The following is a 25,635-nucleotide window of genomic DNA, read 5'->3' on the forward strand; positions in this document are numbered from 1 at the left end:
GCCACTGTGATAACAAAGGCTTTTTCTCTGGGTGAAATGGAGTCACCAAAGATTTGGAGCTGAAGCATCATATGATCTATTTTGGGTTTAAGTGGAACATTCTGACTGCTGTTTGAAGGATTTAAACTAAGAAATATGTTGGGTGACAATGTAATTTTAAGTAAAAGATGACGGTGGCTTAGAGAAGGCAGTGAGAAGCAGTCAGAATCCAACATTTTTATTTATTTATATATTTTAAAGATTTTATTTATTTGACAGACAGAGATCACAAGTAGGCAGAGAGGTGGGGGGGGGGGGGAAGCAGGCTCCCTGCGGAGCAGAGAGCCTGATGCGGGGCTCAATGCGGGGCTCGATCCCAGGACCCTGGGATCATGACCTGAGCCGAAGGCAGAGGCTTCATCCACTGAGCCACCCAGGCGCCCCAAATCTGACATTTTAAAAAGGACAAGCCAATAGACTTCTCTAGGGGATTTGGTGTGGGGAGGGAGAGAATGAGAAGAATCAGAGCGACTCAAAGTTCTTCGACCAGAGTGCGGGGAGGACGCAGTTGCCATCAACCGAGATGAGGAAGGCGAGAAGTGCAGGTAGGCTTGTAGAGGAAGAACCGGTGTTCCGCTTCGGACATGTTGAGTCTGAGTATGTTCAATGTCCCTGTAGAAAATCTGAAGAGACAATGAAGTCAGTCTGGAGTTGGAGAGAAAGGTCTGGGCTAGAAATAAACATGTGGAATTAATAGCATATTTAAAGCTATAAGTCCACATCGGCTGCTCAAGAGAGAGTGTGTAGAGGGAGAAGAGAAGGGCTAAGACTGACCCCTGGGGCACTCCAACGTGAACAACCGAGAGAGTTGAGGAGGAAGCAACATAGGAGATCGAGCTGGGACCGGAGGAGTAGGAGAAAGCCAAGCGCATGGTGTCCCAGAAGCCTAGTGAAGAAAGTGTCCGAAAAGGGAGTGGTCTGCTTGGTCAGGTGCTCATGCTATTTTCAAGTAGGATGAGCTGGCCGTCCACTTTAGCCACTAGAAGGTCATTAGTGACCGTGGTGAGAGCACTCTGGTGGTGGAGTGGTAGGAGTAAATGCCAGATGGCCACGATTTGGGAAAAACGGAGGGAAGAACCCGAAGACCATGATTATAGGGCACTATTCTGAGACATTTTTCTGCAAATGGGAGCAAAGAAATGGAATGGAAATTATTAGGAAAAAACGGGGTAAAGGAAAGTGATTGCTTTTAAGAAAAAAAAGAGGAAAGGAGCGCCTGGGTGACTCAATCTGTTGAGGGTCTGCCTTTGACTTAGGGCAGGATCTCAGAGTTTTGGCATCAAGTCCTGCATTGGACTCCCTGCTTAGCAGGGAGTCTGCTTCTCTCTTTCTCCCTCTATCCTTCTGCCTTCCCCAGCCCCATCCCTTGTGCTCTTTTTCTCTCTCTCACTCTCTCTCAAATAAATGAATAAAATCTTATTTTTAAGATTTTATTCATTTATTTGACACACACACACAGAGATCACAAGTAGTCAGAGAGGCAGACGGAGAAGGGGGGGATGCAGGCTCCCTGTTGAGCAGAGAGCCCGATGCTGGGCTCGATTCCAAGACCCTGAGATCATGACCTGAGCTGAAGGCAGAGGCTTAACCCACTGAGCCACCCAGGCGCCCCTGAATAAAATCTTTTTTAAAAATGAGGAAAAATAGTCTGTTTATATGCTAATGAAAATGATCCAAGAGGGAGTTAAAAGTTGTTAATACAAGACAGAGATGGGGAGAATTAAAGGAGTGATTTTTTTTTTTAAGATTTTATTTATTTGAGAGAGAGAACAAGAGACAGGTAGGATGCACAAGTCCAGAAAGAGGCAGTGGGAGAAGCAGACTCCCCACTGAGCAGGAAACCTGATGCGATATGGGACTCCATCCTAGGACCCTGGGATCATGACTTGAGCCACAGGCAGATGCTTAACCGACTGAGCCACCCAGACAGCCCTGAAGGAGTGATATTCTTGAAGAGGCAAAGGGCATTGGAATCTAGAACAGAAGTGGAGGGATTAATTTTAGCTAGGAGCATGGATTTCATCTTCAAAGCAGTTGGAGATTCAGATCTATCTCTTCCCCATTGAAGCCTGTTTGACATTTTAATGACCCTTAGTTACTCAATTACAACTACAGAGTCTATAATGGGGCATCTGCTTCCCTGATGAATTCCCAGGTTGGACAGTAAAAGGGAAGGGTCCATCAAGAGCTTGGAAGTATTAATTCGGAGTTTCAAATCCTACATATCTTTATCCTTAGATTATTAATATTTCATAATTTCTCTTCCCAGCACCATTTTTAAGGATGAATGCGGGCATTTTGATCTGGAGTCGCTGGAGTGACTGAGACAGACAGAGTCTTCTAGTCCATTTTGGCAAAATGTTAGTCATTAGTTACAGTAATGCCCTTGTAACAGGCAATCTTGCCTTGTTACCCAGGAGGTCCTGAACATACATGCAATCCTCTTTAGGGGACCACTGTGATTGTGTTGAGGGTCTGGTTCATCCTGATGTAGTTCTTATGGTATCCAGATAGTTTTTGTTTTGGAGTCCTAGAAAATAGACCTCCTTCCCATCTTCCCAAGTATTTGTATAGCAAACACAAAACCACTCTTCTCAGGCAGCCATCAGCTTAATGGGTTTGGGGTCATAGACAATGTCACAGTGATATTCCCCTGGATTATTTGTGAGATTTGCCCTTGCCCCTCACTGTGTGTGTTTTAGGTCTAGCATTAAAGGGTTTCAGCATTCATTCTTTATACTTTGGCAGAGACATAAGGCACTTTATTGACTAGGGCTTTGTAGGTCAACCATTCCGTTATTGCCCAGAATACCAAGTTTAGTTCAACAAAAGCTGAAAGATTTTCTCCAGGGCTGTAATTGGATGCTGTCTGTGGCAATATGCACATCCAGAGGTTCGGAGACCACTTGTTTATTTTTTAAGACTCCATGTCCTGTCAGAGCGATAGGAGGCACAACACCAAACAAGGAGGCCAGTCAAGGAGCCCCCAGGTAGAAGGCTGATGGGTGACTAGGTAGATCAGCTATAATAAAATACTGGTAACTCGACAAGTTTATAAGGCACCGAGTCTTCTTTGAAAAAGTCACCTTTAGGGGCAAGTCCACATGACAACAGGCATTTCATTCTCAGAAGTGAGAAAAATCACTGGGATTATGGAGCTTGGAGATCCACAAATACTTCTGAATGGGCTCTGGATAAGGCATCATTGATGCAACCCTGCAAGAAAGTTCTGAGGGAGAAGGGAACACCAGGAGAAAGGTCTTACCATTCCACAAAATGGTAGAAGTCAGAAGAATTCAAGCAACTATGGTTAATTATGCTGAGAGTAAGCTGCCGAGCATCACAAGGAAGGGGAATGCTGCTCACAGGAGTACACCAAGATCTAAAGGAAAACATGGACCATATTAATGGCAGCAAATAATTGTAGTGGGTGTTATATCTGAGCCAAGTTAGAGACGCAGGCAACAATCTCTATGAGTCACCTGTGGCTAATATTTTTAAGAGGCCTTATGGAAGATTTAAGAGATAACAGGTAGGAAAATGACTTCTATTGGAGCCTATCAGGTATAGTTGATGTATTTTCCTTTTCAAGTCACAAGGCACCAGACATTACCATGTCATTTAAGATCCCAGCAAGAAACATGGCACACTCAAATTGGGTCAATAGAGGAGAGATTAATAAAGGTACTATTGTCAAAGTTGTGCATAGAGGTTAGGTATCCTGAGGTTCGGTATCCTGAGGCTAGTAATTTGGGGTGCCATTACCATTTCTAGTCTTAAAAGAGCAAGGAGAAGGACTGACCAGAACCTGAAAAGGGAGAGAGCTGTGCAGAGGGGTCCCCAGACAGGTGTGATGCTCTTTAGTTTAGGGGGGAAGCCAACTTGTAAGAAGCTGCTAGGTGGGAATCCAGAAAAAACTACTCTGATCTCACTCTCCTCCCTTCCACAGATCTTTCCTTACTTATTCCCCATTGGTCAAACCTAACTAGAAGCCAGAGGACAAGAGAGTGTTTTGACTGGGTCAGACTTCTGAAGATGAAAAGCAGAGAAAGGTCATGTGTGGGTATCGAGGGATATCAAAAGGAAGGATATTGAAAGCTATCCAAGAAATGTCAGTAACTTGGGAGAGCTATTGGGATACCAGTGTGTGTGTGTGTGTGTGTGTGTGTGTGTGTGTTTTAAACTTCCTTAGGTGATAGGACAAAATTCCTATTCTCTGAAAACAGGAGATCCTCAAAGCACATTATGGAACACTAGATCTCACTGACATTCCCTAAGACAAGCAGTACTCTCATGGGGTTGGCATGGCCAGTAAGACCAACTTTGAAAAACATTCCCTTTTACCAATTTACAATTTGAATGCTCTTTTATCCTTATTACAGAGCAAGAACAATACATTTCCACTGTAGACCATTTAGAAACAAATTGAAAAAGTAAAAGAAAAACGGTCTTGTAATCCCACAGTCTTATGCTAATCACCGCTAATATTGTGGAATAGATATTGTAAGTTTCTTGAGCATACCTTACATAGGTATTTGTATATATTTTTAACTTTGTATTTTCACATGATTTTAGACAGGAAGTTGCAATAATACTTCACACACTTGCCATCTCGTTTTCACAATGATCATCCAAACGTTAACCTTTTGCCACATTTGCTTTATTCATCTTTCACTTTTTCATCTCTGTGTCTCTCTGTACGTACACACATACACACACGATTATAATTTACACACACATATACCTATCGTTTTTTCCTTGAATCACATGATAACTTTAAAATTTTAGCAGAGGCAACTTATGCCAATAACCTCGAAACCATCGATATCCCCAAGTGTAATGGGAATCCTCAAAATGAAGAATAATAGAATTATAATGATGACAGAGCCCTTATCAAAGATTTTCATCAGATCACAGCAGACTTATCTAGAAATTAAATACCCTTGAGCTTTGCAAATGCCTTACGGTCTTTTTGCAGTTCTGAGACCGACTGTGAGGGGTCCTGAGCGACAAATGTCCAGCCATGCTCCTATTGAATCAGAAGAAGCTCTTCGAATTGGGCGAGCCTGGGTGGTATCAGGTGGCCATGAGAGGGCTCAGAGGGAGACCTCAGAAGGTCGCCTGTGAGGGGATGTGTGGAGGAACTGAGCCAGATCGTGGGCGGCCAGGTCTGTGATGCTGCGTTCCTAAGATACTGTAGCTTGGCGTCCCATCATATTTAATGCATAGTACATCATTGTGGGGAAGTCAATTCCAGGTGTCCAACTGTAAATGCTTGGTATAGGAGTTAGAGAAATTAGTCATTCCTGAGAAGACATAAGCAACCTCCCTCACAGTGGAATCACTAGGGAAAGAAGAGAAATTAAGGCCTTCTGTTACCTGTCAGGTGCTGATTTAAGTAGAATAATGCATTGGGGCTGGGTTAAATCTTTCTTTCCGGCTGAGCACGTCACCTTGAGAATTGGCATAAAATAGAGCCAGATGCTAAAATGTCTTCTTAAATTGTTTTTCAGGGTTGAGCCTATTCCCTTGAGGGGTACAGTTGAGGATATCAGATTGTCTGTGGTTCTAAAAGCCAAACGGCAAGAGGCTTAGCAACAGGGTCAAATCCCTGCAGGATGGCATTGAACCGGATGTCAGTAGAAGCCTGGAGAGTCCAGCTTGGGCTTACCAAGGAGCATCATGTGTCTAGCTGATCCCACACTTGGCCCTGTCTTAAAGGAGAAATTGCATTATTTTCCTTATAAACTGACACAGGTTTCAGTTCATTCAGGGGACTGTCTCTTGGCCACAAAGAGACCCATTTTAATATAGTAATTCCTCACAATGTGGATTTCTTGGGAGCATCCAGCCATGTCCTGTAAAGGAGCTGGCAGTTGGTTCTCTAGCTGAATGTCTGCTCGGCCAAAAGACTGCCAGGGGACCTGCCCTGTGCTCTGAGATCAGAAGGGAAAGTGGAAGGGAAATGGCAGGGGATGGCTAACAAGGAAGAGAGTGAGTCAAGACTGCTCCTTCCTCAAGTTCTCAGCTCTGGGAAGGAACTGCATATTTGGCTCCTCCAACTGCCTTCGAGCCTGGAAGTTAGCTGCAGGGGGCAGAAGAGACTGGGGGCAGTCTTGTGGGGCTGCCACAGCAAGGCAAAGGTGCACCCCATGAAAAGAATGTGCTGTGAGCACCCAGGTGGAAGGTAGCCAGGGGGAGAGCTTGACAGTGAGTTTGGTCTCAGGGGAGACTATGGAAGCCGCCATCTTGTCAACACTGTGTCCAGAGGCAATAATAGCCAAAGAGAGACATAGACAATCTCTTCCTGAGCAGCCCAAAGTAAGGTTTCTACCTCTGCTATTCCTGTCATCAGAAGAACATGTGCCAGGGGCATCTGGGTGGCTCAGTGGGTTAAAGCCTCTGCCTTTGGCTCAGGTCATGATCCCAGGGTCCTGGGATCGAGTCCTGCATCGGGCTCTCTGCTCAGCAGGGAGCCTGCTTCCTCCTCTCCCTCTCTCTGCCTGCCTCTCTGCCTACTTGTGATCTCTGTCTGTCAAATAAATAAATAAAATTTAAAAAAAAAAAAAAAGAAGAAGAAGAAGAAGAAGAACATGTGCCAGAAGAGAGAGGGTGAGAGCCAGACTGCTTCCCTCCTCTCTAAGCCACTGGAAACTAGGGTGAATAAAGGGTTTAGGGAAGACCTTAAAATCGCGATAGGATTTAAGTTGTGGGATGAAGAGCAAGGAGTCATAAGAACTGAAAATGACTGTTTTAATAGATGAATTGGTAGGAATCGGCAGGAAAGGAAGTTTCAAAAGAACGATTCCTAGCAGTGACTAAGACCCCTGGATTCTACCCATACTCCTCTTTCCATCTTTGCCTTCTTAGTACAGCGGCAGCAGCTTTCTCAAGGATCAGATTCACACCAACAAACATCATAAACTCCTTTTAAATCTAATCTTCAAGTGGCATGAGGGGCCCCAAATGGGCAGGAGGCAGTCTCAGCTTCTAATTCAATGGGGCTGTTGTGGATGTCCAGATGGAAGCATCTCTTCTTTTGGTATTAGGAGCTTTAAACAAGCAAAGCCCAAAGCACTGAAGAAAGGGGGGGAAAAAACCTTTGCAAATGATATAAGAATCCCAAGCAGCTACTTACCTTGACCTGTGTATTCTGACTTTGAAAGAATCAATCCCATATAGAGTCCTGATTCAGAACACATGCCCCATCAAGCATCCTGATCCTGCAAGTGTTGTCTCCCAACTGACACCAAAACTGAGTCTTCAAAAGCCTTTCTACCCAGCAGCTTCTAGATGATGTACCACATGGCAAAAACCTAGTATTGGTTTTTGTGGTTTATTGTGGATCTCATGGGCGTAGTCAACCTTTTGCTCTACTCTTTCAGGAAAGAGCGAATTTTTTGGTCCAAAACAAAGTTACATGAAATGTCAGGTTAGTGAATGAACACGAAGTCCAAAAATGATGCTTATGGGAGAGAAAGAGCAGGCAAGAAAGACCAATTCATATCCAGAGTAACTGTTCATTCCCATGGTGGGAAAAAGCAGTTCCATTCATGACTGAAGGGATTCGGATCTGCTACCATTCACCTGGCTGTGAGGGCTCAGATGTTGCTGCTACTCACAGGTTCATAACTTGAGACAGAAAATAAATCTATGTTATTGATCCTATGTATAAACTCCAAATCTGCCACTATTTCACTTCATTCATGAGCCGGTGAAACGAGCTCTCAGCGTTTGGAGAGTCTGATTGACATTTGTAGTACAGGTCGTGCTATTTACCTGACAATTCAGCCTTTTCTGCAGTAGGAGCCTCTCAGTGACCAGCCACAGGGAACACAGATATGCATACACTCTGGGTTCATTCTGAGCAGTTCCTTCATTCATTCTCTAACATTCAGGTTCCCAGCAGAAACAAATGGCATGTGAAAATAAGATGTTTCAAGGAGGTTAAAAGGGTTATTTACAAAGGTATAGGCAGCATGTAGCACAAAGGAGAGCGTAGTACCCTAGTGCTGTTACCAGAGCTAGACCCCAAAGGCAGAGGGTGGAACAAAAAGACCCAGGATAACATCATGAAGAGAGGGCCACCTAGAGGAAAACTGTGACATTCATTTGCCATAACCCAGTAGGGAGAGAGCCAAGAGAGTATATCATCTGACTTCAGTCTCCTTCTTCCTTCTCATCTCCTGCTGGGGTTCTTATCTTACCAAACTCAACCAGAAGCCAGAGGACAAAGGATGCACAACAAACAGATCAGCGTCTCATGGCAGAGAGCAGGAAGTGGGCAGAGAGTTGGAAACAAGTGAAGAGTGAGTCTAAAGAAGCACACGGGAGATCTTCAGCACACATTTCTTTAAAAATTATTTATCAAGCATACTATGTGCCAAACACTATTCTAGATATTGGGGACTGAGTAGTCCAAAAAAAGGAGACAAAATCTTTTAACCTCAAGCAGCTCATAAAATAAAGTGCACACATAAAATACATAGTATATTATATATTCACATGTTACAATAAGAAAATTAAGCAGGGAAGGGATATGCCAAATATTGGCCGAGGAATATTATCACCATCTTCAATAGGATGACAGAGAGGATTTCAGGGAAAACTTGAAGGAGGTCAGGAAGGTGGCCTGTAGATAACTGGGAAAAAGCAAACCATACATAGCGAATAGCACACAGAAAGGCTCTACGATGTGAGTATCGGAGTGTTCGAGGAACAGAGAGAAGGCTGGTGGGTGAGGTAGATTGAGCAGGGAGAACACTATTAAGAGATAATATCAGAGAAGTAAAGGAGGGGAAGAGACAGGTGGAGGCCATACCATGTAACAATTTGTAGGACATTGATAGAAAGTTGGCTTTTACTCCAAATGAGACAGGAAACCATTGGAGGGTTTTGAACCGAGAAGGAGCATGATCTGACATGTGTTTATATCATCATTCTGTCTGCTGTGTTGAGCTAGACCCCACATGGAAAGGAGGATGGAGATTAAGAGAAGGATACCAACTAGGAGGATATTACAGTGAGCTATTCACGGGCCAATGGCAGTTTAGACCATGATGGTAACAGGGTTAGTGAATGGTAAAGGTGACAGGATTTGCTAAAGGACTGGATGTAGATGGGAGAGAAAGGGAGAAGGTTGATGCCAAAGGTTTTGGGTTACTGGAAACATGAAGGTGGTAGGTAGATACATGAGTCTGGATTTTAATATGCTTTTGACAATGTGGTGCCTGGAAACCAAGAAGGGTTTGACCAGCTATGACAAGTGCTGCTGAGAATTTAAAGAATTGACCTAAATTTGCTGTTGGAAGAAGCAATGCAGGTGACACTTGTAAGAGCAGTTTTGGGAAAGTGTTGGGATATATAGCACTTTGAAGCAGCATCAAGAAAAATGGGAGGAGAAATATTGGAGATAATAAGTATATATACAATAAGTATATATACAACTTTCAAGAATTTTGTTATAAAGGAAAGAAGAGGAAAGATGGACCTTTTCTCTAAACCTCATTGTCACCAATCCTCCGATCTTGATCAATTAAAATTTACCTTAGAAACTGAGGTATGAGTCTGAATAAGAAAATCTTTCAATAAAATTCACATCAATATACTAAAGGGAAAAATGCAGAAAAATATCTTGTGCTAGTAGGCAGCAAAAACACTTGATTTTTGATAAACATATATTTATGATGGAAATAAAACTTTCCGAAAACTAGGAATAGGAGGAAAGTCTTCACCTTGATAAAGTTTATATGTCAAAAATCAATAGTAAACATAATTAATAGGGAAACTTTAGATTAGGAGCAAGATTAAGATGCCCCATCTCTACTATTATTTACTCAAAGCCTTGGCCAACTTTATAAGTAAATAAAAAGATATAAATGGCTAAAAGGAAAGAGATAAAACTGCCACTATCTGCAGGTGATGTGATCATTGATCTAGGAGAAACAGCAGAATCAACAAACATTAGAACCAATTTCTCTAAACCAATAGTAGCCAACTAGAAAATGTAGCAAAAATAATATACTATTCACAGTAGCAACAAAACTATGAAGTAACTACATTTAATCCAATGTACATAAGATTTTTGTGAAGAAAACTTTTAAATTAAAGGATATAAAGAAAATCTAAAAAAACGGAATTTGATCTTCTCAAATGGTACAGCTTGGTAGTAGAATGACTTATTTTTGAAAAAATTAATAAAGGATATAAAGAAGACCTATAGGTAAAATTTCATATTTTGGTATCATGCAACTTTGTTACAATAATGTTTTCCTAAATTAATCTATAATTTTAACCAGTCCAACCCAAAATTCCAGTTGGACATTCTGAGGAAGGTGATAACCTGATTTTTAAATATGAATAAAAGTTTTAAAAAAACATTAAAAACATTAAATCTTTAAAAAAATTTTAAATCTTAAAAAAAGAATGAGTGTGGAAATGGAATTTATCCTACCTGATATTAACAGAATATTGGCTCTCAATACCTGATATAAACTAGTTTTCGCTCAAGAACAAATAGACCAGTAGAATAGAACAGGGAGTTTAGAGACAACCCTTTATGCATCAGAATTTAACTTATACCAAGCAAGGCACCAAAAATCCATGGAGAGATGAAGATGTATGTATGTATTTATGTGTGCTTCTATGTATTGGTATATGTATTCACAGAAGATGTTGAGGAAAGTGGCTCAGTCAGTGAAGCAATATAAGCCAAATTATCAGCTAACATCATCACTATATTGAGAAATAAAAATTGCATCATTACCTACCATCAAATACAAAACATGAGTTAAAGATATAATGTGGGGAGAAAAGCCATAGAAAAAAATTCAGAGAATATCTTTATATCCTAAGAGCAGGGATGTATTTTTAAGCAAAACTTAGAAAACACAAACCATAAGACAAAATACTGATGAATTTATTATATGAAATTTAAAACTTTCCAAAACTATAGTGAAGTAACACTTCACACCCACTAGAATGGCTACAATTTTTTAAAATGAAAAAATAATAAATATTGGCAAGGATGTAGAGAAATTGAAATGCTCATACATTACTGGTGGTAATATAAAATGGTTCAACCACTATGGAAAACAGTCTGATGGTTCTTCATAGTATTATCGTAAGACCCAGCAATTCCCCTCTGAGGTATATACCTTAAAGAAGTAAAACCAAGTCCTCCAAAAAGTGTATGTTCATGCATGTTCATAGTAACTCAATTCATAATAGCCAAAAAGTGGAAATAGCACAAATGTCTATTAGTGGAAGAATGTGTAAACAAATTGTAGTGTACCCATAAAATGGAATATTACTGAGCCATAAAAAGGATAAAGTAGTGATATATGCAATAACACAAATGAACTTCACATTTGAAGTAACTTCATTATGCTAAGCGAAAGAAGCCAGACACAAAAAGTCACATATTATATATCATTCCATCTATAGGAAATATCCAGGATAGAAAAATCCATAGAACAGATTGGTGATTGCCAGGGGCTTGAGGGTTGGAAGGACAGAGAGAAACCGCTTAATGCATAAGGGGTTTTACTTTAGAGTGATGTAAATGTTTTGGAACTAGGTAGAAATGGTGATTGCATAGCGTTGTGAATGATCAACATGTCACTGAATTGTTTACTTTAAAATGGTTAATTTGGGAGCACCTGGGTGGCTTAGTTGTTAAGCATCTACCTTCAGCTCAGGTCATGATCCCAGGGTCCTGGGATGGAGATGTGAGTCAGGCTCCCTGCTCAGGAAGCCTGCTTCTCCCCTGCTTCTCCCCTGCTTATATTCCCTTTCTCGCTGTCAATCTCTCTGTCAAATAAATAAATAAAATCTGAAAAAAAAAAAAAGAAGGAAAATAAAATGGTTAATTTAAAGTCTTGGTGGAGGCACTTTAAAAAAATCTTCTATCCCTGGGGAAAAAAATTAATAGATAATAGAATTAAAGATTGCTTGTATTCTTTAAAGTTAACAATGGACTGATACCTAGAATATATAGAAAAAATCTTGTAAATTTACAAGATTTACAAGATAGGAACCCCAATAAAACAATGGGCAAAGCTAGAAACCAGAATTTGCAGAAGAAACCAAAAGTTGATAAAGTTGAAGAAACGCTCACACTCATTAATAATCAGGAAAATGCAGATTAAAAAACACTGAAATATCAATTTACATCTATTAGAAGAAAATTAGAAAGTTTAGTGATACTAAGTATGTGTGTGATAATGTGTCTTAGATCATATTCTGCAGAAATAGATCTTGAGCTGTGGACTCATTTGCAAGTGACTTATTAAGGAAGTCATCCCACGATAACTTGGTAAAGGGAAACAGAGGACAGAAAAATGGAAGAAACCAAGCAGCGATGGACAGATCTTCCTTGACTTATGATGGGGTTAAAACCATTGTAAGTGGAAAATACTGGTAAGTCAAAAATGCACTTAATACACAAAACCTCGCAAGCATCATAGTCTAGACTAGTCTACTTTATTTTTTTTAAGATTTTATTTATTTATTTTACAGAGAGATCACAAGTAGGCAGAGAGGCAGGCAGAGAGAGAGGAGGAAGCAGGCTCCTTGCTGAGCAGAGAGCCCGATGCGAGACTCGATCCCAGGACCCTGAGATCATGACCTGAGCCGAAGGCAGCGGCTTAACCCACTGAGCCACCCAGGCGCCCCTACTTTATTATTTTTTTAAAAATAATTTATTTGAAAGATAGAGGGAGAGCACAAGTCATGGGGAGAGGCAGAGAGAGAAGCCGATTCCCTGCCGAGCAGGAAGCCTGATGGGGGGCTCAATCCCAGGACCCTGGAATTGTGACATGAACCAAGGGCAGCCACCTGGACACCCCTAGCCTAGCCCACTTTAAACGTGTTCAGAACACTTATGTTAGCCTACAGTTGGGTAAAATAATCTAACCCAAAGCCTATTTTATAATCGTGTTGAATATTTCATGTAATTGATTGAGTACCATTGCAAAAGTGATAAACAGAATTATTGTAAGTGAGTGGTTTGCTCACATTTGGGATCCTGTGGCTGACCGGAAGGGCTGGCTGCTGCTATCCAGTATTGTGAGAGAGGATCTTACCATCTACTGCTAGCCTGGGAAAAGATCAAACTTCAGAATTCAAAGTAAGGTCTCTACTGTATATATGTTGTGTGGACACCATTGTAAAATAAAGAAATCATTGGTCAAGCCATCATAAGTCGGACACTGTCTGTCTTTGAGACAGTGGTCCAGTTTCAATCTGATGTCAGAGGGGACAGTTCTGGAAAGGACATTACATCTAAATCTGAGCCATTTTAAGGCAAAGGAGTGGGCTTTAATAAATTTTTTTTAAAGATTGTATTTATCTATTTTAGGGGAGAATGGGCAGAAGGAGAAGAGAGAGAGAGAGAGAGAGAGAGAATCCTCAAGCAGTCTCCCCGCTGAGTGGGGGGCCAGCGCAGGGCTCCATCCAGGACCCTGAGATCATGATCTGAGCCAAAAATCAAGAGTCAGCTGCTTAACTGACAGAGCCACCTAGGTGCCCCTGGGCTTAAATATTTACTACTGCAGACACCCATTGCCTACTTGATGCCCTGGGGTGACTTAAACCCCTATGCACTTCCTATTCTCTGATCTAAGGCTGTTGGCTCCAACAGCCCAAGGGCATTCCTGTAAAGTTTTTTAGGACCAGCTAGAAGCAAATCACACAGAAACTGGGAGCTGAGCCCACAGAGACAGAAAAAGGGATTCCTAAATTTCTGGGCAAGGCAAGAATAGTGTCTGCAATAAGATACGGGACTGTAGGAACCTCCAGGACTACTGGTGGGAAAACAGATTGAATATGCAATTGTGGTGAGCCATCCAGCATTTGTTTGACAAATTGTATTAGACAAACATGCCTATCATACGATCCAGCATTTTTATTTTTGGATTTAGATCCCAAAGAAGTTATAACCTGGGTTCGTAAGAAGAATAGTTACTTGGACATGTCCACAAGGACATGGCTTTTTTCCCCTGGGAATCACTAATGTGATCCTATTATGAAGGCTTCACGCAGGCTCTTTTCATCATCCTGAACTTTTAGCATCATTGGATCACTGAATTATAAGAGCCAAGTGACAGACTGCTTATTTGCAGTCTGAACTAGCTGAGGAAACTTCTTGCTTTGGGCTCCACTCAAATTTGACAGTTTTCCGAGAGTCACCTGTTGAATATGTCAACACAACACGTCCAAACATGTCATTTGTTGCCTCGAAGTAATGTCAAGTCTTTTTCTTAGTGTTAAGAAAGATCGCTCCTTTACCTGGAAGGAGATATCTTCACATACCCCCAAACTGGACCCTTACAAGATGTACTGATGTCAAAGTCCTTCTATTTCCCACTTCCTGGCATACATGAATTTTAAGTTTTTTTTTTTTTTTTTTTTTTTTTTGAGATAGAATAACAGCAAGAGAGCAAGAGAGAGAGTGAGCATGAGCTGAGGATAAGGAAAGCAGAGGGAGAAGCAGGTTCTCTAAGCAGAGAGCCTGATGCAGGGCTGGATCCCAGGACCCTGGGATCATGACCTAAGCCAAAAGCAGCCACTTAACCAACTGAGCCAGGTGCCCCCTGGCATACATGAATTTTAACAAGGCTTTTAGGATACTTCCTGGACCCGCATAATAATCTTTTAGATAGTGAAAGGATCAAAATTCCTGTGTGGGTCTGGGTCCAGTCAGAAAAGTGGAAACCATGCTTGATATTTCAACCAGACTCCAAGTTAATGCTGGTCCCCAAGCACAGGGCACTCTCGTACTGGGGTATTATTTTCCAGTGGGTTGCTCCTGGTAGCTACCTCCCCCTTCTATTTAACCTCCAATATCAGTCCGAACGTTCCCACTCCACTTTATCTCTCGACTGGTGTCTTCTGCCCCCGAAGAGATCCAGAAGTGTATAATCCTACATCTTAGGCTGATTTCATGGTGTCCAGAGTGTTCTGGTAGGTAATTAGCTCTATTTAGAAGGCCAGTTGAAACAGGGTCTCCTACTTCTCCACCATCTTGCCCCACCCCTCCCATGCTTGATATTTAAAATGAAGGGTATTGGATAAAAGGTAACTGGTTACACAATTGGAACACTGAACAAGCAAAAAAAGAGAGGTTGAGGTAATTCAGAGGTTAATATCTCTAGGATGAAGTTACCCTCCCCAGAGCTAGAAGAATAAAATGGAAGCTGTGATGTTACCAGAATCTAGAGAGGAGGACACTTCAGTGCTGGTACATAGACCGCCCAGCCCACTTAATGGGAATATGGCGAAATGGCTAAAAGAGTAAGGTGGGCTTGGCAGTTACTTCTGTCATGACGGAGCATGATGAGGCTATTGCTGGGAATTCTTGAAAAAGCTGGAGGCTGGAGCTGACGGGTATGCAGGCTCAAACTGGAAATTTCTTTCCTCCTCTACTTTCCAATTCCTAAAAGTGCCACCAATTGGCAGAACACAACCAGAAGCTAGCTAGCAAGGGGATCTGGAAAATGAAGCTGGTGGAATTCAGTCCCGGCACTATAGCGTAAAGGTATTTTGCCAGCCTGCCAGATGAAAGCCTCTAGATATATATATATATATATATATTTTAATCCTAGCCAAGATAACCTAGCACCTACCTAAATTCACCTGGGTCTCACTAAGCTTCTGTTAGTGGATCTATTTTGCAGGGGAGACTCTTGGACATTGCTGATAACATAGACGGTACAGGAAGCAAGTTAGGTAGATGTAGAGGAGATTTAACAATTGGAAAGCACTATATTCTTTTGTTTTCAGCATTCTGTATTTTTATATTTCAGATGTGTCTTAGTAAACAATGTACATGCTAAATTTTTAAAATCCAACCTGAGAATGTCTCTCCCATAGGTGAGCTTAATCCATTTATATTTGTTATGAATATTAGTTTATTTGGGCTTACTTCTAATATTTAACTTTATATTTTCAATTTACCATGTTTTGCTTCTGCTTCTCTTCTTTTCCCTTTCTTGACTTATATTGCATCAGTTTTTCTTTATTTCCTTCTCTTTACTTAAAAATTTTAAGTTTCTTCTCTGGTATCTCCTACTTAAGCCAATAAGCCTTTCCTGCACACCAGATGTTCTATATTAAAAATGTTAAGCAGGAGTGTACTTTTTTATCATTTTAAATGAAAATACTATAATGGGTTTTATGTCAACAAAAATATCCTGATCAAGTTCTTAAAACATACAGGAAGAAAAAAAATCATCGTGTTAGGAAGAGAAATGCTTTCCAATTGCTTTCTGATCAGAAACTATATAATTACTAAACAGTTGATTTGATGCAATAATTTGGTCTCTCAACACCAGCGACATCTGAAATGCATGTTCCCTTGTCAATACTTGTGCTTTATAAAATGACTACATATGATTTCAACATTCTGCTAACTGTACTTTGAATGTAAATCAAATTACTACTTGCATGTTTTTAAAATATGCATTTTCAAAGTCATATTGAGTTTTGTGGACATGAATATGAATTTTTCTTAAATAAACAATGAAAGATATTTGTATTGAGAGAGATGCTTTTATAAAATTGGCATTTCATGTGCTCGCTTTGGCAGCACATATACTAAAATCGGCATTTCAAAGCAAGGGAACATTTACAATATTAACAGGCAAGATAGACGGTACGATATATCTGTATATGCTCTTAGTAATTATTCTTCAAATTTCAACATGCAGTCTTGACAAAGTGAAGAAATATGTTATCCTCCCAAAGAGAAAGTGTTTAGAAAACTGTTTACGTCTGAACTTCTCCTTCTATTCTCCCTACTCTTGACCAGTATTTTGGTTCCATCTTGTTTTCTTGGTAACGAAAGAATTTAAAACTTAAAAGAAAAATTTGCAAGAATAGTATCTGCCCTTAACCTAGATTAAACAATTGTATACATTTTGCCCCATTATCACTGGTTTTCAGAAAATTTTTAGCCTTTTTTTAAAGATTAAAAAAAAATGTTATATATTTATTTGCCAGAGAGAGAGCACAAGCAGGGAGAGTGGCAGGCCAAGCAGGGAAAGCAGGAAGAGGAAGAAGCAGGCTCCCCTAAGTAGGGAGCCTGATGCGGGGCTCAATCCCAGGACCCTGGGATCATGACCTGAGCCGAAGGCAGACTCTTAACTGACTGAGCCACCCAGATGTCCCTTTTCTAATTTTATTTTTTAAAGTTTATTTTTTTTTTAAATTTGAGAGAGAGTACAAACAGGGGGTGGCAGGCAGAGGGAGAGGGAGAAGCAGGCTCCCCGCTGGGCAAGGACCCGATGTGGGGCTCGATCCTCACCCTGAGATCATGACCTGAGCCAAACGTAGACACTTAACCAACTGAGCTACCCAGGCAACCCTGGGCATCCCTTTTTAAAAAGATTTTAAGTAATCTCGGTGGTGGGGCTCCAATTCACAACCCTAAGATCAAAAATTGCTTGCTCTACCAACTGAGCCAGCCAGGCATCCTTGGTCTTCAGAAGTTTGGGCAAAATATGCCTCCACGTTATTTCGTTTTTGTTTATCCTGCTTTGCATTTATAGCCTCCCGAATCCACTGATTATTGTTTTTCTCCAAATTTGGAAACTTTTGGCCACTATGTCTTCACATATACTTCCTCTTCTTACCAAGGCCTCCAAATACACATTGATTAGACTATCTGTTATTGTCCTATAGGTCCACTGAAGCTTTATTCATTTTTCTCAGCCAATATTTTCCTATGGAACATGTTAGACTCACTAAAGTCATAAAAAGACATATAAGGTTTTCCAAATATTAAAAAAGTAGTGTCATTAGATGTTTTTCTTTTTTTAAGTTTATTAGTAATCTCTAACCTAACATGGGACTCAAACTTAAACCTCAGATCAAGAGTCACATGCTCCACAGACTAAGTCAGTCAGGGACCCCTAGATGTTTTAGCTGTGTGACTTGAACTATCACTGACCAAACAGCTTTTCACAGGATAATGTATTTCTCTTCTATATGTAGATATTTCCCCCTATAGTAATTGGGGTTTTGATTGGGTTAAGGTTTTAATCTGATATGGTACCTGTGTGTAGTGGTTTTTTTTTTTTTTCCTTTTTATAAATCTCATTATGAAATTTTCTAGGAGAATTTCTAAAAGTGCTTATGGATCAATGTGGAATCTAGATTTCCTGAGGGTATGTGTGGGCTAACTCTACCAACCAGTCCAATGGACCATCTCCAGGACAAAGTTTCAGGAAAAGGTTAAAGTCTGCATGTGTTGAATAGCTGCCTAAGCCTATGCAGTGAGAGAAGGAGGACTACTCTAGCATATTAGGAACCACTCGAAGATGTCTGGCCATATATATAAGATAAAGAGAGCGGGCACTGGGGAATTAGACTGGCCTCCTTGCAGATCAGATTATATAAAGCTCAGACATTGCTTTAGTCAGAGTTTAGAGGCTATTTTTTTTTCACATCCCAAATTAGGAATTTGAACTCCCAAACTACATGTAATAATGTAATAACTATTAATTTGATCAGCTCTCCAGTACATATTTAGCTGTATTGGTTCCCTCAACTCTAAGTCAATACCTTGGCTCATGTTTAAACTGGTCCTAAAAACTCAAAATCCCTCTGTATCTGCTAATGGATTCCCGAACTATTCTTTCCCAAAGTTTTTATTCCCAGGAATCATCAGAGAAGTACTCTCCCCTGCCCCTCCTCCCATTCTTTGCATTAAGGACTTTCTAGCTGCTACCATCAGAGGGCGACTTTCAATAATTTCCTGTATCCAGGCTCCCCCTTGGGGTGTAATTCCAAATTGTTCCCAAATATCATTCTTTTCATCTCCTGTTAAATCTCTCTGGGACTCAGTCATTTTCCCAGATCTACCATCATAAAAACATCTCCCAACCCTTTCCTAGCCCAGTTCCTAAATGTAAAAGCCGTGAGGTCCAGCTTTAAAACCAGAGGAACATTCTTTTCTTTTATAGAAGACCAGCAGGACATTTCAAATCTGTCTTCCTCCTCCTTTCTTCATTCATTTGCTGATATGTCCCTAGGTGGCCTTCTGTTATTTCTAAAGCTAACATTCTCAAGATATAATTCTCCCTTCATCTGAAACACCCAGTAGGTTGGCCCTACCTGCTCATCAGGACCCTCCCATTGTTTCTGTCCAACTTGACTCCTAAATGGAGACATAGCAGAGGCAGTCTCCCTGGAGTAAATGTTCAGCCCTTGAAATGGTATTATATCATTCCTCTTGTAAGTAAAGACCTCTTCCTCTTATCTAGTCATCACGATACTGCTATGGTCTTCATAATGCAATTGGGTCATAACTAATGGATACGTCAGGATCAAAATGAGCACATAGGGAAGAAAGGAAAGGTAAGGAAATCCCTCAGAGAGGCTGTGGAGAAGTCTTACAAATCTCTTAATTCAGGTTCCACCCTGATATTTCCTCGAACCTAGTATTTCTTCTTTATTTTTTAAAATTTCATTTACTTATTTGAGAGAGAGAATGAGAGCATACAGGAGTAGGGGAGGGTCGGGGAGTGGCAGAAGGAGAGGGAGAGGCAGGCTCTCCGTGGAACAAGGAGCCTGATATGGGACTCTATCCCAGGACCCTGGGATCATGACCCAAGTTGAAGGCAGATGTTTAACCGACTGAGCCACCTGGACATCCCTAGTATTTTATCTTTTAATTTTTATATTTTTATATTTATTTATTTGTATTAGTATTTTATATTTAAAACAAGATTAGAAGGAAGGAACTTTGGAATGGCTGTCAAGTACCACCAACAATGTATAAAACTCCCACATATCGCATAGTCTACATGGAAATTTCAGTTGAGTCAGTCACTTTTTCAGTCAACAAATAGTTGCTGTGTGTCTTCTGTGCACCAAGTACTGCTCTTCCAGGCACTAGGGATATAGTAGTGAACCAAGCATGCAAAATTCTTGCCACATTGGAGCATATATTCTCATGAAGGAGATCGATAGTAAATGAACAAGTAGGAACATTCAGGTAAACATAAGGGCTTTGAAGAATAGTAAAGAGATACAATACAATATGATTGGGAGTGAGTACCTATTTGGTATGGTTAACCAAGGTCTCTCCTCTAAGGTAACACTTGCCTATTTTCAAGTGAGGAAGAAAGCCATAAGAAATTCATGGTGAACAGTGTTTCAGAGAATAGAATTAACAAAAGCCCTGAAAGTGAATGACTTAACATGTTCAAAGAATAGCAGTAAGTTCAAGATGGCAAAAGTAGCTGACATGATGAAGAGACTAGTAGGAGATGAAGTTTGGGAGGGGCAGGGAGAATCACAGAGCATTGTATAATATGGCAAGAAGTTCAGATTTTATTTTAAGTGTAATAGGAAGCTATTAAGCAGGAAATTTCTGTGGTTTTTGTTTTTGGTTTTTTTGTTTGTTTTTGTTTTTGTTTTTGTTTTTTACATTTAAAATATCTGTCTGTAGGGACACCTGGGTAATTCAGTCTGCTAAGTGTCTGCCTTTAGATGGGGTCATGATCTTGGGGTCCTGGGACTGAGCCCCCCTCACATTGGGCTCCCTGCTCAGTGGGGAGTCTGCTTGTCCCTCTCCCTCTGCCACTCACCCTACCTGTACTCTCTCTCTCTCTCTCTCTCTCTCTCTGTCAAATGAATAAATAAAATCTGAAAGCAAGCAAGCAGGAAGAAAGAAAGGAAGGAAAGAAAGTCCTGCATAGAGGACGTCTGGGTGGTTTAGTCGGTTCAGCATCTTCCTCTGCCTTGGGCTCAGTTCATGATTCTGGAGTCCTGGGATAGAGCCCACATTGGGCTCCCTGTTTGATGGGGAGTCAGCTTCTCTCTCTCCCTCTGCTTCTTCTCTCTTGCTCATTCTGTCTCTCAAATAAATAAATGAATAAATCTTAAAAAAAAAAAACCTCAAAACAGCTTCCACCCTCTCTTGTGAGTAGATATCACCATATTTTTAAAAAGTTTTTAAATTCCAGTATAGTTAACATACAATATTCTATTAGTTTCAGGTATACAATATAGTGATTCAACAATTCTGTACATTACTCAGTGCCCATCATGGTAAGTGTACTCTTTAATCCCCATCACCTGTTTCACCCATCTCCCCACCCACCTCCCCTCTGGTAACCATCCGCTTGTTCTCTGTAGTTAAAAGTCTATTTCTCAGTTTGTCTCTTTTTCTCCCCTTTGTTCACTTGTTTTGTTCCTTAAATTCCTCATATAAGTGCAGTCACGGTATTTGTCTTTCTCCGATTGACTTATTTTGCTTAGCATCACATTCTCTAGCTCCATCCATGTTGTTGCAATTGGTGAGATTTTATTTTCTTTAATGGCAGGATAATATTCTTTTGTATATGCATACAACTTCTTTATCCATTCACCAGCTGATGGACATTTGGGCTGCTTCCATAATTTGGCTATTATAAATAATGCTGCAATAAACATAGGCATAAATATATCTGTTTGAATTAGTGTTTTTGTATTCTTTGCGTAAATATCCAGTAGTGCAATTACTGAGTCATAGGGTAGTTTTATTTTTAATTTTTTAGGAATCTCCATGCTGTTTTTTCCACAGTGGCTGCACCATTTCGCATTCTCACCAACAGTACACGAACATTCCTTTTTCCCCACATCCTCACCACCACTTACTGTTTCTTGTATTTTTGATATTAGCCATTCCAGCAGGTGTGAGGATATAGCTCATTGTAGTTTTGATTTGCATTTCCCTGGTGATGAATGATATTGAGCATCTTTTCATGGACCTGTGGGCCATCTGGATGTCTTCTTTGGAGAAATGACTTCTTCCCATTTTAAATTGGATTATTTGGTTTTGGGGTATTGAGTTGTATCTGTTATTTATATATTTTGGATACTAATCCTTTATCCCATATGTTATTTGCAAATATCTTCTCCCATTCAGTAAGTAGTCTTTTAGTTTTGTTGATTATTTCCTTCACTGGGCGGAGACTTTGTATTTTGATGTAGTCTCAATAGTTTATTTTTGCTTCTCTTGCTTTTGCCTCGGGAGACATATGTAGAAAGAAGTTACTATGGCCGATGTCAGAGAAATTACTGCCTGGGCTCTCTTCTAGGATGTTTATGCTTTCAGGTTTCACATTTAGATCTTTAAGCCGTTTTGAGTTTATTTTGGGGTATGGTATAAGAAAGTGGTCACGTTTCATTCTTTTGCGTGTAGCTGTCCAGTTTTCCCAATACCATTTGTTGAAGAGATAATTCTTCCCTCTTTGGTCTAAGGTTAATTGACCGTAGAATCATGGGTTTGTTTCTGGGCTTTCTATCCTGTTCCACTGATCTATTTTTGTGCCAGGACCACACTGTGTAGATTACTACAGCTTTGTAGTATAACCTGGAATCTGGAATTGTGATAACTCCAGTCCTGTTTTTCTTTTTCAAGATTGCTTTAGCTATTTGGGGTCTTTTGTGGTTCCATACAAATTTTAGGATTATTTTTTTCTAGTTCTATGAAAAATACTACTGGTATTTTGATAGGGATTGCATTAAATCTGTAGGTTACTCTGGGTAGTATATTTTTTAGTACCTCTGCACACAGGGGTACCTGGGTGGCTCATTCAGTTAAGCATCTGCCTTCAGCTCAGGTCATGATTCCAGGGTCCTCGGATTGAGCCCCGTGTTGGGCTTGCTGCTCAGAGGGGGGCCTGCTTCTACCTCTGCTGCTCTCCCTGCTTGTGCTCTCTCTGTCTCTGTCAAATAAATAAATAGATCGATCGATCTACAAACAAATTTCATGGCCTTGAATTCCCAGATTCCCAATTTCCAGCTCTTTATATTTCTCCATTTCTGACAGTCTTTCTTAGCTCCCCATTTAAGCCAGGGTGACTATTACTGCTGCTACATTCTCCTCCTCATAAAGTTCATTAGCTCTGAAAATCATTTTCCATTCATTCATCTCTGAATAATGCTAGTTCTGTTCAGATTTGGTGTTGGTCAAAGCTGAGATGAATGAATTTATAAATCTCAGTCCCCCTCTGCCCACGGATGGAAGACAGGTTGCCTGGCAAAACACCCTGCCCAGTCTCTGGTTTCTAGCAGGCTTTCCTTTTTGCTTTTCTGAGAAGATAACTTTCTGAGCACCCCTCCCCCCCACCCCGTCTCCTGGTTCCCTGGTGTCTGTGCCGGCGTAGACTGTTAACACTGCAGCTATAGCTTTCACTGCAGCCAGGCTGTGGAAATACTTGAGGTACCAATGAGGTACCAATCACTCCTACCAGCAATTAATAAAGTATTTATTCAATTAATAAATAATTCCTACAAGCAATGAATAAAAACATGCAAGAATCAGATGAGTTAAAAATACCAGCATAGGGCACCTGGGTCGCTCAGTGGGCTAAACCTCTGCCTTCGGCTCAGGTCATGATCTCAGGGTCCTGGGATCGAGCCCCTCATGGGGCTCTCTGCTCAGTAGGGAGCCTGCCTCCCTTCCCTTCCCCACCGCCTGCCTCTCTGCCTTGTGATCTCTCTCTCTCTCTGCCAAATAAACACATAAAATTCTTAAAAAAAAAAAAAAAAAAAAAAAACCACCAGCATTTTTTTGTTCATTGTTTGGGATTTGTTTGCTAGAAGCTAGTTTGGAGACTATGGCTGGGGTCTGAATATAAATTTGGCTTCCTAATACATGCCCTGTACTAGAAAGACATACCCAGTCACTGATAAACGGTAGGTGTCTCCTGATAAAGGAAGAGCCTCCCCAGAGTTTTACCACATGTTGCTGGTGGGCTGTTTATAAAACATAGAGGCAGGAAGGGGATAAGCTATCCTTGCTCAGTACTATCTGCTACTACTTCTTTCTTTAAAAAAAAGAAAAGGATTTTATTAATTTATTTGAAGTGGGGGGAGGAGAGGGAGCATGAGCAGGGAAAGGGGAAGGGCAGAGGGAGAAGCAGGCGGTCTGATGAGCAGGGAGCTTAGTGCAAGACTTGATCCCAGGACCCTGGGATCATGACCTGAGCCAAAAGCAGATGCTTAACCAACTGAGCCACCCGGGTGCCCCACCACTACTTGTCCACTGTATGAGGAAAGAAGGGTGGATGCTACCATAGCAATACTTTCAAAGGGGTAGATATTTCTTTTTTATTATTATTAAGATTTTATTTATTTATTTGACAGAGATCACAAGTAGGCAGAGAGGCAGGCAGAAAGAGAAGGGGAAGCAGGCTCCCCGCTGAGCAGAGAGCCCAATGCGGGGCTTGATCCCAGGACCCTGGGATCATGACCTGAGCTGAAGGCAGAGGCTTTAACCACACAGGCACCCCAATATTTCTATTTTATTACCAGTTCAAAATAGGAGGACAGGAGGATGTGGTTCTGCAAAGAGTTCTTCCTGCCTGGTGTCCTCATTCACTGCTCTTGCTCCTAAGGCCATATCTTTCAGAATGCCCTGTGTTACCCCAGCACCCCGTCCTCACCACCCAGCTGTTACCCTGTCTGTGAGGTCTCCATCTGGCTATGAAAAGTTGTAGAGGTGGAAGTATGAGGGACCCACTCTTAGGTTCTGTAAAAAGGGACCATCAACCTGAGTTTTGGTTGAGCTAATGCCTATGCCTGAAAAAGAAGACAATCGGTGGAGAATGTGTGATAAGTTCACATTGTCTTCTCTCAGTCTCTGTTCCAGCCAATCCTGGCTCTGCCATGAACTCCAGCTTAGTAGTCTCTTTCAATCTAGATTCATCTGCCTTACAATCAGTGGTGCTATACTATTTACTAAGCTTTGGCCATTTCAGTGAGTTTTAAAAATCCTTTCTTATACCTTCAAAAGCTGAAGTTCAGATCTGGGGTAAGGTAGAGGTTCTCCCTTTTTCATGGTATTGTCTCTTTCCAAGATTTCCATGGCTATCTTTTCCTGGTTCTCCTCCAACCTCTGGCCACTCTTTTTCAGTGTTCTCTGTACCTCTACTCAGTATGCTCTTCTGTTGGTGAATGTGTCACCCGGGACTCTGTCCTGTGTCTTGGTGTCTTCAGCTCATCATTTCTCCTGCTTGATCCCACCTACTCCCATGGCTTCCACTAGCACATGAACTTGAGCACAAACCTCTCTCTTGAGCTCTAGACCCATATTTTAAACCATTGATTAGACAAAATCCCTACCTGTACCTCATATCCAACTAACCCAAACCAAAATCCCCCCCAAACCCACTCTACCTCCCTCATTTTCTAATTTAGTACATTGCACCTCCATTCACTCCAGGATTCAAGCTAAAACTGTGACTATATCCATCAGCCTGTGGATCCAATTGGTTAACAATTGGATGATTATCCTATTATTCCATCTTCCTAAATCTTTCAGATGTCCCAGGCTGCTAGCTGGCTTTAGAGCCCACATCAGCTTAGGTGGTTGTTTTTGTTGTAAACAACAGAAATGGACTCTGACTAATTTCAGAAGAAAAAGGGTGGGGTGAGGATATTTGAAAAGCTATTGGGAAACTCACAGAACTGAAGGGAAAACTGAGTCCCTATGCTTCAGGGAGGACTGGATCTGCAGCAGCTTGAGGGATCTCGGTTGGTGGAGCTTAACCCTTCTGCAAGGGAGGCTGCCTAAGACAACTTAGCTACAATCATCCTTCA

General features: G+C 41.0%; 1 protein-coding gene across 1 annotated transcript in view; it reads left to right on the forward strand.

The window, feature by feature from the left end:
* The first annotated feature begins 562 nt into the window (after positions 1 to 562).
* TSGA13 (testis specific 13) overlaps positions 563 to 25,635 on the forward strand; it is a 43,713-nt gene continuing 18,640 nt past the window's right edge. Inside the window, exon 1 of the mRNA XM_059397496.1 lies at positions 563 to 636. Coding sequence (XP_059253479.1) covers positions 563 to 636 — 74 coding nt within the window. The remainder of the gene's footprint in view (positions 637 to 25,635) is intronic.

Source organism: Mustela nigripes, chromosome 4 (assembly GCF_022355385.1).
Source record: "Mustela nigripes isolate SB6536 chromosome 4, MUSNIG.SB6536, whole genome shotgun sequence".
Lineage (NCBI taxonomy): Eukaryota > Metazoa > Chordata > Mammalia > Carnivora > Mustelidae > Mustela > Mustela nigripes.